This window comes from Camelus bactrianus, chromosome 1 (genome assembly GCF_048773025.1).
Source record: "Camelus bactrianus isolate YW-2024 breed Bactrian camel chromosome 1, ASM4877302v1, whole genome shotgun sequence".
Taxonomy (NCBI): domain Eukaryota; kingdom Metazoa; phylum Chordata; class Mammalia; order Artiodactyla; family Camelidae; genus Camelus; species Camelus bactrianus.
Genome location: NC_133539.1, coordinates 69,328,251 through 69,343,549, shown reverse-complemented (window position 1 = coordinate 69,343,549; position 15,299 = coordinate 69,328,251). Strand labels below are relative to the sequence as shown.

The window sequence follows — 15,299 nt, the reverse complement described above, 5'->3', positions numbered from 1 at the left end:
TGATGACCCTACACCAGAGCCGGGATTCAAACCCGGGCTGATGTCTCCACAGCTTTGTTTTTCACTCCTGTGCTGAAACTCAGTCTCTGTGTTGATCCTAAAATCATCCACACATGTGATGGGGACCAAACATAAGTGTCCCTGGGGTGGGGCTCTGGAGAAAGACGAAATATGTTCCCCTCTTTGTACAAGTGGGTACAACTCTGTGTGTGTGCGAGCGCGTGCACGTACAGACCTCTAGGGGTGCTGTTGTCTTAGGGGCAAGGAAACTAAATGTTACAGCACACGCCCACGGTCTCAGGCCCTCTATGGAGGAAACGGCAGAAATGGAATTTAAACCAAGGTCTGTCTGACTCCAAAGACGGACCTCTTCCCCCTGCCGACACACTCCACAATGTAGAAGGAAGCTGGGCTCAGGTTGTTTGAAACTGGATGGAAACCGAGATCCCTGGGCCATGGTAAACAAGTTCCATCTTATCGGATCCCAGGAGCGATCTCTCCTGGAAAAGGGAACCATGTCAGGTAAAGAGACGGGCTGTGGTCCTTCACGGCGGAGCTGATGGCTCTCAACAATCCCCTGGTTCGATACCCGGTTTCACTGTTGAGGAACCTGGGCTTTAGAAGGCTTGTGCCACTCACCCATGGTCACACAGCTAAGGGCTGGACCAGGACATCTGAGTCAAAGTTGCTTTCCTCTTTGGTCAGAGTTTAATCCTCTTTTAACCTGTTTGAGTCCTGTCTCTCCTTTCCATTGCAGTGATGGCCTAAATGTGTGCACATCTAATGCACTGGCTCGGGCCTCAGGCTGTCTCCCCTGTTGGTGCCCCCTTTCCTGTTCTGCCTCCTTCATCCTCTCAACCTTTTCCTGTTCCTCATCCGAGCCCTGGGACTGTTTGTGCACTCGCTGGCTGTAAGTAAATTTTTATTGTACCCCAGAATTTGACATCTAGTTTCCATACCCATTTCTGGTTTTGAGACCCATTTTCCTAATGTTGCAGAAAGCTTCTAGTTGAGAATCCTTTTCATCAGAGCAAACATTGCAGTAGCCTAAGTGTAACTCTTTTAATTACCAATTGAATGAACTTGGAAAGTCAGTTAACCAAAGTAAGCCTCAGTAGCCAGATCTGTAAAATGGGCTAATCACAGCGCCTGCCTCATAGGAGATTCTGTACATGGAGGGCTCAGCCCACACGTGGCACCCGGTGGTAGCTGCTGTTATAGGTATAATCATGGTAGTTACTTGAAACTCCACGGGCACTTACTGAACAGTTCCACAATGCCAGGGACGCTGTTAGGCTCTCTGGAGTCAAGGGTTAATAAGACTAATTAGATTAATAATATACAGCCCCTAATTTCTGCAAGCAAATAATCAATTTTCAAGGCTTGATTTACAAACTAATGATCCCAGCTCCTTAGAGATAAGCGTTAGGCATTGTTTCCAATGAGGAGCAACATTAGGAAATATCTTCCCTAATTTCGCCAATGATCATGTTCTTAAAATGCTGCTACTTATGTTTTAGTGAGGCATGCTGAAGTGTGAAGAGGGAAAATGGATGAAAAACTTGTCTTTTTTCTAAAATTTTTTCACTATAAAAGTTTTCAAGGGCACACAAAAGTAGAGAACGGCCCTATGAAACTCCACATGCTCCACACAGATTCAGCAATTCCCGGGATGCTGCCACATTTGCTTCATGTCGCCTCTATGTCTTTTTCTTGTTTTCTTTGCAGCAGGTCCTAAACTTATTCGAGCACAGAACACAGAGGACCAGGGTGGGAAGTGGGGGGTGGGGCTGGGTGGAGAGACGCGTGGGGAGCCATCTCACAGACTGGGTTTCTATGAAATACCTTCTGTGATGCCCTAATCTAGACGCTTCCCACCAGTGCTGGCTCTTTTTTCTTGTGACAAACTATCTCTGATGTGTGTGTGTTTTTTTATTTATTTAGTTATTTACTATTTTTTTAATGGAGGTACTGGGGATTGAACGCAGGACCTTGCACATGCTAAGCAATTGCTCTACTTCTGAGCTATACCCCCACCCTGCTGTGTATGTGTTCTTTAAATAAAAATTTTGAAAAGACAGTTGTGCTTTGTACACTTTCAGTTGGTAGTAACTTCCAAGTAGAACTCCAAGCAGAAGCTAAAAGAGAAAAGCAAGTCTCAGTTAGTGTTTTCCTGTATCCCAGCTCACCTTCCAGTCATTATCTATCTCTTAACGACAGTGTTAGATTTTAGTCTCTTAATAAGTTTGCTTCCAGGCAACTCCACAGAAAAAAAGGGTAGAATTGGAGTGTGATACGAGAATTATTGATATACATTCATTCTTTTTTAAAATGTAAATGAACTCTTTGTTTTAAAAACCTAAATGAGGCTAAATAAAACCCTTTCTAGTCTGATTGGGGTGGGGTTAGAGCCTTTTTCCTTTTTTTTTTTTTTGCGGGGGTGGGTAATTATGTTTATTTAGTTAGTTTTTTATGGAGGTACTAGGGATTGAACCTAGGACCTCATCCATGCTAAGCATGCGCTCTACCACTTGAGCTATACCTTCTCACCCCTTTTTCTGATCTAACAAGAATAGTTAACCTGGGTGGTCAGGCAGGGAGTCGGAACTCCCTGAGCACCATCAGCACCCATGAGATTCTGGGTACCAACCCGAGATGGATCAGAGTGTGGCCGAGGATGTCAGCTGGAGGCAAGGTGCTTGGGGAGGATGAAAGAACGTGACAGCCTGCATATTCTGATTCAGCTGGAGCCCGGGACACAAACCAGAATCCAAACATGACCTCCTAGAAGCCTTGGCCCGAGTGTTTTTTCTGATTTCTTGGGAAAAGATTAGGAAAGTTAAATTTGCTTACATGTACACGTGAGTATGAGATTGCTCAGGGGTCTGAGGTTAAATATTGGCAAATCCTGTCCAAAGTACTGACCCAGGGAAATCCACACTTAGAATTCAAGGGTATGAAATAGGATATTGTCTTTCAAATCCTGGTCACCCATTCAGACTGCGATTATAAAACTGCTCAAATTGACCTTTCAGAGCCTTATAAGCAGCTCGGTCCCTGCAGCTCCACGTACTGACCACTGACCGCCCCTGGGACTTGCTCCCCGCAGAATGGGTCTCCTCCTACCCCTGGTGCTCTGCGCCCTGGTTGTGTGCTGCCGGGCTGCACCTCCAACCCAGCAAGCCCCCAGCCCCTCGCCTCTCCTCTCCCACAGCTGCAACAGCTCGTATGTGCTGGAAGTCGCGAACTTCGTCCTGCAGGACATCAACAGGAACCGAAAGGACGGCTATGTGCTGAGCCTCAACCGAGTGAGCGATGTCCGTGAACACAGACAGGCAAGTGACAGTCCCGTCTGGGGCAGGTGTTTGTCCAAGCTGTGGGGGCGGCCACGGGACGCTGAATACTCATGGCTCTCTTCTGCCAGGATGCTACACGCTCTTATTGTTATCAGAAACAGGTGCTGATGTTAATCCTCTCTGAAACCTGAGTGTCCCACCATTTATAAGAAATCTTCACAAACATCATAGCCTTTGGCTTGACCTTAAAACAGAGTGTTTTGGCCAGTCTTTAGCGGTTTCTGCTTCACGGGGGCTGTGCATTTCTCCACCCCTTCCTACAGGGTGACCTGGGAAGCCTGTTCTATTACACACTGGACGTGTTGGAGACGGACTGCCACGTGCTCAGCCGGAGGTCATGGAAGAACTGTAGTGTGAGGTACTTACATCTGTCGGTAAGTGCTTGTGTCCAGGAGCTCAAGGGGGAAAACCTGGTGTCCACTGTCTACAGAACGAAGACTGTTCAACATGTGCCGTCCTCAAATGTCCCTCTTTATAATCTCTTGGGCAGGGTGTCTACGTGGTAATCCTGATTCTATAGACAAAACAGTTTAATCAGGGTCGCTTTGGGGTCCTGACACCAGAATTGAAAAGTTGTCCCCAAATTGTTTCCTAGCCTCCAAGCCCTCCTGTAGGCGCTGAAAAAATTTTTAAGTTATGAAAAAAATACCTTAGATGTAGCTCTCTGAATGTGTGTCTCCAGAAGACTTTAGAAGCAATGTAAGGAGAGCTTTTAAATTTGTTCCATTCTGCTTTGTTTTGTTTTAATGAACACTGATATGAGATTTGAGGCTGGGGAGAGGAAGGGGCTTATGGTACAGGAGCTCTCAGAGGTGCCATGGAAGGATTCCCTGGAATCACAGAACCTAAGCCGAGTCAGAATTGATCCTTTTAAAGATGGCCATAGAAGAGGCTTAACAATAACAGTTTTCATTTGATTCTCAACAATCCTGAGATGATTTTCATTGATTGATCTGAAATTTTATGACATGAGTGACAGGAGTGTGATATAAGTGTTTAGAAGTAAACTATTTGACCAAGATAACTTTTTCTAATCATTTAACCAAATGTGTCAAACTTCACCCACCTGGTTTTGAAAAGCAAATAGTCTATTTACCTTATGAATTATATTTGTTAAGGTGACACTGGTTGCTGTAATACATATACTAAAAATTGTATACTGACTGCAACTTGATAGAAATTGATTTCTCATTCATGTGAAGTTCAAAATAGGAATTACTGATCAGTAAGGGGCTTTCCTCCAGGAGTGATTTGGAGACCCCGGTTCCTTCTACATTGTGGCCCTAGACTCTGCTGCCTTCAGCTCATGGTTTCCTTGGTCACCATGCTCATCTGTATCAAGCTCCAGAAGGATAAATAGCATGGAGGACAGATAGCATGTGGGAGAGACTTATGGGCTACACTTGGAATTGGTTTGACATCACTTCCGCTCACCTTGCTATGGTTAAAACTCAGTGACACAGAGTAACAGCTAAGCAGGGAGGAAGCCCAGAAGTAGTCTGGCAGTGTCCCAGGAGAAGGTTAAGCTGTTGGATGATCAGCTGGCAGTTTCCCCTACCCAAAATCACCAAGACTGACCTTAATTTTCTCATTATTTAAAAATGAAATGTCCAGTTTCATTTTGAGGGTATTTTTAAAAGTCATAGTCCATTTCACCAGGTCATAAAATGTATTTCTTTGTTCCAGGTTTATGGTCAATGCAAAGCAATATTTTACATTAATGAGGCAAGAAGAATTTTCTATTTAGCTGCTTATAATTGTACTCTTCGCCCAGGTAAAAGATCACTCTGATTTTATTCACGTTAATGTTAGATGGACAAAGAGCATTTAACTATACTATGCAACAGTGTCTAGGGTTTCTCCCATCCTTCCTATTCCTTCCAAAGCCAAGTTCTTCATACATCCAACACTTGTGCTGCTCCTCTTCCTACAATTTATCTTTCTAAATAACCTGCAATCGCTGTACATGGTATCCTACATCAAATCCTAAAGTTTTAGTCTGACATAAATTGTATAATCTCTACAACTTGTCCCCAGGCTTTTCTAGCTATTTCTGCCTTATTTCCCTCACTACACCCACTCTCCACTCCATTCAACTGGATGTCTCACTATTTTCTGAACACACGTCACGCTTTCCAATAACTGCATCATGTTTGTGCCTCTCTCTTTGCTGAGGATGCCCTCCCCTCATAACCTCTGCCCTTGGAACTCATATCTGTTCTTTAAAGACCATTGCCAATGCTGCCTCTAACACTGTGTTCTCTATTCAAGGGGGAAAAAAAAGACAAAAAAATGGTGTTCCTCTGTTTTACATCCCTATACACACGTGAAACACAGACCATGCACTGCCTTGATTTGGGGTCTTCTATCTTATATCGTGTAGAACATTTTATCCTTTCCTCCTTCCTCTCTGCTACAACTCTCCCCCAGTTCCTATCAAGTGTAAGGAGTCCATAATATTGTTGAATAAATGAATAAATGCACATGCATTTATTCTGGGTCCTTCTTTGAAAAGCAAGCATCCTTGTGCAGAGGGTATAGCTCAGCGGTAGAGTGTGAGCTTAGCATGTACAAGGTCCTGGGTTCAATCCCCAGTACCTCCATTAAAAATAAATAAATAACCTAATTATCCAATCCCCTAAAAGAAAAAAAAAAAAGAAAAGAAAAGTAAGCCTCCTTGGGGTGGGGAAATGGGATATGACTACCCATCAAACTATTATGTGCCTGTGAGTCCCCTGGTGGATCTCGTTCAAGTGCAGGTTCTGATTCCCCAGGTCTGCAGCGGGGCCTGAGTTTCTGCATTTCTAACAAGCCCTAGGTGGTAAGAAGGCTGCTGTTTCCTTTGAGGGACAGGACAATGGAGGTAAAGTTTCCTGGCTGTGAAGATGAGACTCCCCTAAAATAAATCAGAGAACCACAACTAATAAAATAGATCAGGACTTAAATGGAAGTCATAGGTACCAGAGCTGTAAGAGGTCAGGAAATAACATGTGGGGATGGTGCTGGGTGTGCCAAGCTGTGGACGTAATTCCCCGGCAAAACACCCAAATAAAGACACAATTGGTCAGAGCAATGTGCATGCTAGACAAGTTTCCTGGTCTGACTTTTACCTTAGTTTTGCTTCCCACCCCAGCTCCTCCCAATCAGACATTTTAGCTGTACTATTAGTGTGATTATTCTATCCATTGGTACAGTGATTTGACCAATTTTTATTTTATGGCTCACTTGCATTTTCTAACCAAAGAGGGTGTACCTCCAACGTCCCTATGTCAGTCACTCACTCATCCATTCAGCAGGCATCTACCAAGTGGTTACCACACATAAGACATTATGTTAAGTGTTGGAGACCAAAAGGTAAATGAAACATGACAGCAATGAAATCCCAATTCAGTCTGCTTCACAGAGGCAATGGTAGTGGAAGATATTGTGCTAACTGGGAAAATTTTTTTTATACCAATGTACAGTTGACCCTTGAACAACACAGGTTTGAACTATAAGGGTCCACTCAGAGGTGGATTTTTTTCACTGAATACATACTACAGTATCACACCATCTGTGGTTGGTTGAATTGGTGGATACAGAGGCCAGATGTAAGGTTAAATGAGGATTTCAACTGTACTATTTTGTGTATTTTTAAACAAAATTCCTGGGGTAAAAAATTTGTGTAAGGTGAAAAAATATTGCTTTGATTATTTTTTAATTATGGAAGCAATGCATGCTTATTGCAGAAAACTCTGCAGAAAGCTAACTTTCTTTCTAGATAATGCTTTGCCACTCCATTCTTGCTGACACTGAGCATTTGTTTCCTTTCAATCTCTATCTCTGTTGTAATCGTATGATTTATAGGATTAAAAATCATTAAGGCATTTTCTTTTTAAACCTGCTTTTTAAACTTTGGCATCAACAGTTTCTCAATTAGCGATTGTCAGAATGTGTCCCGACTGCCCTGGCCCCGCTGGTTTGTCAGAACCCAGAGTCTGGGAAGCTGTCACCGAGTCTCTTGCAGAATACAACAGTAGGAGCACCTCGAAGTATTCTCTCGTCAAAATCACCAAGGCTTCTAGTCAGGTGAGGCTGCAATCCCGGCTACAGCAATGTGCCTCCAAACTGTTGCTAACACTTCTCAGACTGAGAGGACATTACCAAGGCACTCCTTTTGATTAGAATCCAAGAGCCTTTTCTTCATTCCCTACTTTGGTGGCCGTGATGCGTATTCAATCACGTTTTAGTTTCTGAGTCGTTCTGTGGGATTTCCACTAGAGCTGTATGGTTTGATTTTACTTCATTGCCCTGAAGGCAAGAAGCGAAATGGACACACAGACTCCTTGGGTTGTTCCACCTGGGTTCGCGATTTCCTACCACATTCTCTTTTCTGGTTGACCACGGACCATTTAGCAAGTTGACTTCTGTTCCATGTTAGGTATAGGAGTGGATGTCGAGTTTTATGGGTTAGGGGAAACGTCGGCTCACTTGTATTTGAATTATGTTGGTATCTCTCATACGGAGAAAAGCTAATCTGAAAACAAATTTATGTGAGGAAAAATAAGCTCACCCAAGGGAAAGTCTTTAGAACCCATTCAAATCCTTAAGAAGGGAAGAAAGACATGGTGAATATGTTTTCTAAATAATAAAATCGTAATACATGGTTTGATCATGGCGGGGATTACGGGACACACAACAGTCTAGCCCCTGTGTTGACAGTGACTCTGTGAATGTATGGTCTCTGTAAATACAGTGCTGCCAAACCTGAGTCATTTCTCCACTTGGGAAGGTTTGATTTTTATTTCTCAACTCTTGTCTCCTACTAGTGGGTGACTGGCCCTGCCTACTTTGTGGAATATTTAATCAAAGAGTCACCATGTACCATATCCCAGGCCAGCAGCTGTGCACTTCAGTCCTCTGACTCCGTGGTGAGTACTCATCAACGTCTTCATAATTTAAGATTTGTGTTCACAGACCATCTGTGTGTATTTTTTGAGCATAAATTATACATGAGGTGTTGTAATGCACGAGATAATTTTCTTCCCCTTAAGGAGTGACTGACTAGAGATGGCCCAGATGTGATAATATTTGATGGTAAGTGCAGTTTTCATCAGAAATCTGATACGTTCGCAGAAAAATGATCATAAGAGGCTGTAAAATATAGACAAATCTCAGTGGTTGGTGGTGGTCCCGCTTTAATCTGAACAAAGCCAGTCACATTGGGAATACAGCATGGTGTTGCTCTCCTTGAACCACTCTTTAAGAAGGACAAAGTCAAACAGGCCTTCTCTCAAAGAATGTAGCTAACTGGGGAGGGTGCCTTGAAACCGCCTAAAGCACACCTGGTAGGAACATCAGTTGGCACAGTGTATCGTTGCACAATTAGGCAACCAGAAGCCTTTTCCCCTCTTATTCACTTATTTGTAATAACAGCTTTATTAAGATATCATTCACACACCATAAAATTCAGACTTCTATGGTGTACAACTCAGTGTCTTCTAGTCTATTCACAGAGCTGTGCCACCATCACCAGTATCTAATTTTAGAATATTTCATCAACTCAGAAAGAAACTCCAGACCCATTAGCAGTCATTCCCTTGCCCCCTCACCTATGCCCCTGGAAACCACTAATCTACTTACTATCTTTGTGACTTCACCTTTTTTTAAAAAAAAAAAAACATTTTATATAACAGAATCATACTCTATGTGGCCTTTTGTGTCTGGCTTCTTTCATTTAGCAAAATGTTTTCCACGGTTATCTCTGTTTAACAGGTATCAGTGCTTCATTTCTTTTAATGGTCAAATAATATTCCATTACATGGATATACCAGGTATTGTTTTCCATTCATCAGTTGATGGATATTTGAGTTGTTTCCTCATTTGAGATATTAGTAACAGTGCTACGTTACATGAACATTCATGTAAAAGTTTTTATGTGTACGTGTGGTTTCATTTCTTTTGGGTATATACCTTGGAGTGGCATTGCTGGGTCATATGAGAAGCCTACATTTAACCTTTTGACTACAAACTGTTTTCCAAAGTGACTGCATCAGTTTCACAAACCCATCAGCAATGTATAGGGTTTCAGTTTCTCCACATTTTTGCTTATTATTATTATTATCTGTCATTTTTATTATAGATATCTTACTGAGTGTGAAGTGGTTTCTTATTTTGGTTGTATTTTTTTTCTCATGGCTAATGATGTTAAGTATCTTTTAATGTGCGTTTTGGCCATTTGTATGTATTCTTTGGAGAAATGTCTATTCAAAACCTTTCTCATTCAAAATTGGATTATTTATCTCTTTATTGTTGAATTGTAAGAATTTTTTATGTGTTCTGGATATGACCCTCTTATCAGATATATGATTTTCAAATATTTTCTCCTCTGAGTTGTCTGTTCATTTTCTTGATGCTGTTCTTTGAAGTACAAGTTTTTAATTTTGATTAAGTCCTATTTATATATTTTTCTTCTGTTGAATATGCGTTACGTGTCATAGCTAGGAATCTATTCCCTGTTCCAAGATCACTAAGATTTACTCCCACCTATTCCTCTAAGACTTTTATAGTTTTAGCTTTAGGTCTCTGACCCATTTTTGAGTTAGTTTTTATATATGGTGTGAGGCTAGAGATTCAACTTCAGTCTTCTGCTTGTGACTATCCAGTTGTCCCAGCACTATTTGTTGAAAAGGGTGTTATTTCCCCTATTTAATTGTATTGGCATACTTTTTGGGATCCATTGACTGTAAATGTAAGGGTTTATTTCTGTACCCTCAATTTTATTCCACTGACCTGCATATCTGTTCTTACATCAGTACTGCACTATCTCCAACACTGTAGTTTTGTAGAAAGTTTTGAATTGGGAAGTATGGGTCATCCTATTTTGCTCTTCTTATTCAAGATTGTTTTGGGTATTCTGGATGTCTTTCATTTTTATAATAAATCAGCTTTAGAATAAGCTTGTCAGTTTCTATTTTTATAAAACAGTTGGAAATTTGATAGGGATTGCATTGAATCTGTAGACCAAGGTGGAAAACACTGTCATCTTAAAAATATTAATTCTTCCAGTCCATGAATATGGGATGTCTTTCTATTTGTTTAGGACTTATTTAATTTCTTTCAGCAATGTTTTGTAGTTTTCAGTGTACAAGACTTTAACTTTTTTGTATACCTAAGTGTTTTATTCTCTTTGATGCGGATATAATGTATTTGTCTTAATTTTATTTTTAAATTATTGATATATAGAAACACAATTGATTTTTATTTATTGACTTTGTATCCTGTAACCTTGCTGAACTCACTTATTAGTTCTAATAGTTTTCTAGTAGATTCCTTAGGATTTTCTGTGTACAAGATCATGAGTTCTATAAATAGAGTTTTATTTCTTCCTTTCCAATCTGCATGACTTTTAATTCTTAACCTAATTTCCCTGACTCATACTACCAGTATAATGTTGAAAAGAGGTGGGAGAACAGATATCCTTCTCGTATTCCTGATTTTAGGAGAAAAGCATTCAGTATTTCAAAATTTAATATGATGGTAACTGTAGGTTTTTTATAGCTGCTCTTTATCTAAACTTGACAAAGTTCCTTTCTATTCCTAGTTTTTCCAAATGTTTTTAATCAAGAAACAGTGTTGGAGTTTGTCAAATGCTTTTTCTGTGTTAATGAGATAGTCATGAGTTTTTTTTCTCCTTTAATCTATCAACATTGTATATAACAAAGGTTTTTATACTTTCGAACAGTCTTGCACTTTGGGGATGAATCCCAGTTGATCATGGTGCATTATTCCTTTTATATGTTCCTGAATTCAGCTTGCCAGTGGGTTTCTTTTTTAAATTTTTTAAATCTATATTTATAAGAGATATCGATCTATTGCTTTCCTGTGTTGTATCTGCCTGATTTTCATATGAGTTTAATATTGGCTTTATAGAGTGAGTTGGGAAAATTTCCCTCCTCTTCTGTTTTATTTTGGAAGAGTTTGTGAAGGACTGGTATTCTTCTTCAAATATTTGATGGAATTCACCCAGGCTTTTCTTTGTGGGAAGTTTGTTTGATTAATAATTCAATCTCTTGTTATAGGTTTATTCAGATTTTATATTTCTTCTTGAGTAAGTCTTGGTAGTTTGTATCTTCCTAGGAATTTGTCCATCTCCTCTAAGTTATCTAATTTGCCAGCATACAATTGTTCATAGCATCTCACTTTTATTTCTGAAAGATTAGAAATGGTGTACCCTATTTAATTCCAATTATAGTAATCTGAGTCATTTTTTTCTTGGTCAGTTTATCTAAAGCTTTGTCAATTTTATTGATCTTTTCAAAGAATTAACTTTCAGTTTCATTTATTTTCATTGTTTGTTTTTATTGTCTAGTTCATTTATTTCCTCTCTACTCTTTATTTTCACATTCCTTTTACAAGCTTTGGGCTTAGTTTACTCTTCTTTTTCTAGCTTTTTAAGGTAGAAGTTTAGGTTATTGATTTACAATCTTTATTTTTTGTTTTAACATAAGCATTTACATTTAAAAATTTCCCTCTGAGCAATGACTGAGCTGCATCTTACAAGTTACACATGTTGTTTTTGCTTCCATTCATCTCAAAATATTTTCTAATTTTCCTTGTGATTTCTTCCTTGACCAATTGATTTTTTAGGAGTACATTATTTAATTTCCACATATTTGTGAAAATTCCAATTTCCTTCTGTTATTCATTTCTAATTTCATCCCATTATGATTGGAGAATGTACTTTATGTGATCTCAATTCTTTTAAATTTATTGAAGCTTGTTTTATGGTTTAATATAAGGTATATCTTAGAGAATGTTCCACGTACACTTGAGAAGAACGTGTATTCTGCTGTTGTTAGGTAAAGCATTCCGTATTTTTCAGTTTTTTGAGGAACCTCCATGCTGCTTTCGTTGTAGCTGCACCAGTTTACATCTCTACCCATAGTGTGCCCCTCCTGCAATTTTTTATTTAATTCTGGCTCTTCCAAGTTCCAAGAAGAATAGGAGAGGATTAGAGAAAAGAGTTTAAAATCTTTACATAACTGGACCTGTAGTTGTGATTTTCTCTTGGTCTACACTGGCCCCCTATTTACACTTGAAGAAGTGCATACTCTATGACTCTAAAATTTCTCTTCTAGGAATTTATCCTAAGGAAATAACTAGAGATATATGAAAAGATATAGCTTCAGTGTTTAAACATAAATTACATTCAATCTAGTGTCTAATAAAAGAGAACTTGTTAAATAACACAGAGGGATATTGAGTTGCCATTATAAAGAAAATCATAGAAAACTATTCAATGTCATAAAAGGATTTTCACAATATATTGTTAAGTGATAAAGGAGAGTTATTAGAGATTATGTATAGTAGAATCATATTTTTCTGGAAGTAAAGTAGATATGTATAGGAAAAAAGATTAGAAGAAAAGAAATCAAATCATGTCAGGAAATCATTTCATGCAATTACAGGTCTTCTTATTTTCTTTTTGTTTATCTATATTGTAAACAACTATTTATTACATTTACAATAAGAAACACACTTATTTTATTTTCAAATAAATAAAAGTTGAAGGAACTGAGAGTGGTCTTGTCTGAGAAGCAAAAATTCAGGCAGAACATACGTAAAACACTGCTGGATGAGAGATGAAAACAAGTTTGCTAACTGACCCAAGGGTAGAAGTGTGACCAAGAGATAGACGCAGATTTCTTTGTCTGTTCTATAGACACAGATTTCTGCTCAATTCAAGGAATTTTCTTAAAGAGTGTGTTCCTCAAGAAATGCTGAATTTCTCTCATTGGAGGCAATTTAACCTAGTTTGGGTGATTATTTGATAGGGATGGTCTAAAGAATTGGCTCAGAGTCTATTACATGGCAGGAGCATAAGTGTGTTGATTGGCTGTGTGTGTGTGTAAGCAGAAGGCATGCTGATTTCCATTTATGATCACGGATAACCATAATACACATGTGACGTTGTATTTTCTTTTTCTTTAGCCTGTTGGTCTCTGCAAAGGTTCTCTGAATCGAAATGAAGACGACGACACAGAAAAGTTAGTCTGGGTGACTTGTGAATTCTTTAAATCACAGGTATTTTTCTATCTAATTGTTTGTCTTTCTGTGAGTAAGAGAGCAGATTATTTATATTTTAGTTGCCCCTACACTACCCTCTCCCTTTATTTTCCTAAAATCTGTGATCACTACTTTATTCAGGCTGTCCTAAGCCCACATCCACAGGGTAGCTGATTAAAGACCTGTCACCCTTTCTTTTAGTTACAACATAGTCCTACAGAGTAACTAAGGCTCCTGTTGCTCGAATGGGGCAGGCCTCTGAGACATTAAGTTCAGTGTCCCAAAGACCCTGACCCTGAATCATAGGTAGAAGTTGTTTCCATGGAAATACTGACTCCCTTTCCAGAAGTATTTATTGAGCGCTTCCTCTGAGGCAGCCTGGCATAGTTGAGAGGATGGTTGAGACAGGTCACCAGGGTTCCAGTCCCACCTGCCACCTACCAGCTGTGTGAACATGGGCAAGTTCTTACCTCTCTGAGTCTTGGTTGCCTCATCTATATGGCAACCAAGATCCTTCAGATCCCTGTGAGAAGCAGGTGAGAGGGCCTGGTTGAGGGTCATTGCCCAGGGCCTGGTGCAGAATAAACCATCACTAAAGGTGACTGCTGCTGCCACCACTGAGAGTGAGAGGACAGCCCACTAGGGGCTTCGAACAAGCCATCTGTCTTCTCTGGATCATTGTTCAGCTCTGAAATTTGTCAGGCTTGCAGTCAAGCTTCTAATGGTCTTGGTTCCCCCTGGCCTGTATCTGTTTTGCTTTTTCATCCTTTAATCAGAGGCCCATTCTCCTAGCTGGTCTCCCTTTGAAAATTCCAGCCGAAAGGCTCAGAACAGCGTAACCTAGGGCCAAGCATGGCAGGAATTTTCCTGGAGGATATTCCTTCATTCAAAAGCATTCTTATTCCAGGTTCCCACCCCTGGAGGCCAAAACACTACTGCTAACCAGGGACCCACAAAACTCCCCAAAGAGGAAGAGCCCAGGCAGAAGGCCGTGTCAGAAGGAGCTATCCTGTGCCTCCCCTCCTTGGATGACGAAGACTCTGGACAGTCCCAGGGGAAGGGCCCTGTTGAGGCCTTCCCTGTGCAGCTGGATCTAACCACGAATCCCCAGGGAGAACCGCTAGATGTCTCCTTCCTCCTCCTGGAGCCTGTGGAGGAGGAGCTGGTTGTCCTGCCTTTCCCCTCAAAAGAACAACGCTCTGCTGAGTGCCCAGGACCAGCTCAAAATGCTAACCCTCTTATTCTCCCACCATGAGAACATGTAGAGGATTCCTGGGGACACAGTGCCCTGCGAGAGGGGAGAGGGGGTGGGGAGGGGGGACAGAAAGAGTTCAAATGTAGAGAGGGCTAATAAAGTGTGTCTTTTTGACTCCTGCTGGTCTCATCATATTGCCTGGAAGTGGAAATTAGACTAAACTGTTCACTTGTACACTGGGCCGCCTCCCTGCTCACGCCATGGCTCATCAAAGCCTCATGCCATGGATAAATGTGTCTCCCACCTCTCTCTTTGTAATGACTTACTTTTAGCTGAGTTTCTCTGATGACCTTACTTAAGAGTCGTCCTCTTTCTGATGTTGACCTGAAACAAATAGACTGAGGAGATTCTGCAGCCAAGATGGGTTTATTTAGGATCAGCAGAGAATTGTGATTTGGGCTCTGCAACTGTGGAGAGCCACATGCCAATTCCCAGACAGCAAGGGAAGGGGAACAATTTTATAGAGAGGAAAAGGAAGCTGGGAGAGGCATAGTAAACAAAGAATCCATGGCTTTTCATTGGCTGGGTCCCTACCAGGAAGGAAGAGAAGTCTTTCTTCTTCCTGTTGGGCTCTGCTGTTGTCACAGGTGAGAGCTCCCCCTTCTGGTCTCCCAACTCTATTTAGTTGAGGTTTTGGTTGA

The 15,299-nt window shown here is 40.6% G+C and overlaps 1 protein-coding gene across 1 annotated transcript; it reads left to right on the top strand.

Annotated features, from left to right (window-relative positions):
• The first annotated feature begins 2,954 nt into the window (after positions 1-2,954).
• FETUB (fetuin B) lies at positions 2,955-14,716 on the top strand. Its single transcript, XM_010959208.3, has 7 exons — positions 2,955-3,335; positions 3,620-3,730; positions 5,043-5,130; positions 7,264-7,424; positions 8,165-8,266; positions 13,329-13,421; positions 14,311-14,716. Exons 1-7 carry the CDS (start codon positions 3,111-3,113, stop codon positions 14,656-14,658), a joined length of 1,128 nt encoding a protein of 375 aa, XP_010957510.1. The 5' UTR covers positions 2,955-3,110; the 3' UTR covers positions 14,659-14,716.
• The last annotated feature ends 583 nt before the right edge of the window (positions 14,717-15,299 follow it).

What these genes read in the sequence shown, in the direction of transcription:
- FETUB (XM_010959208.3), top strand. Translation starts at nt 3,111, where the DNA reads ATGGGTCTCCTCCTACCCCTGGTGCTCTGCGCCCTGGTTGTGTGCTGC. An exon ending in ATGTCCGTGAACACAGACAG is followed by an intron (nt 3,336 to 3,619) that starts GCAAGTGACAGT and finishes CCCTTCCTACAG; the next exon opens with GGTGACCTGGGAAGCCTGTT. An exon ending in TGAGGTACTTACATCTGTCG is followed by an intron (nt 3,731 to 5,042) that starts GTAAGTGCTTGT and finishes TCTTTGTTCCAG; the next exon opens with GTTTATGGTCAATGCAAAGC.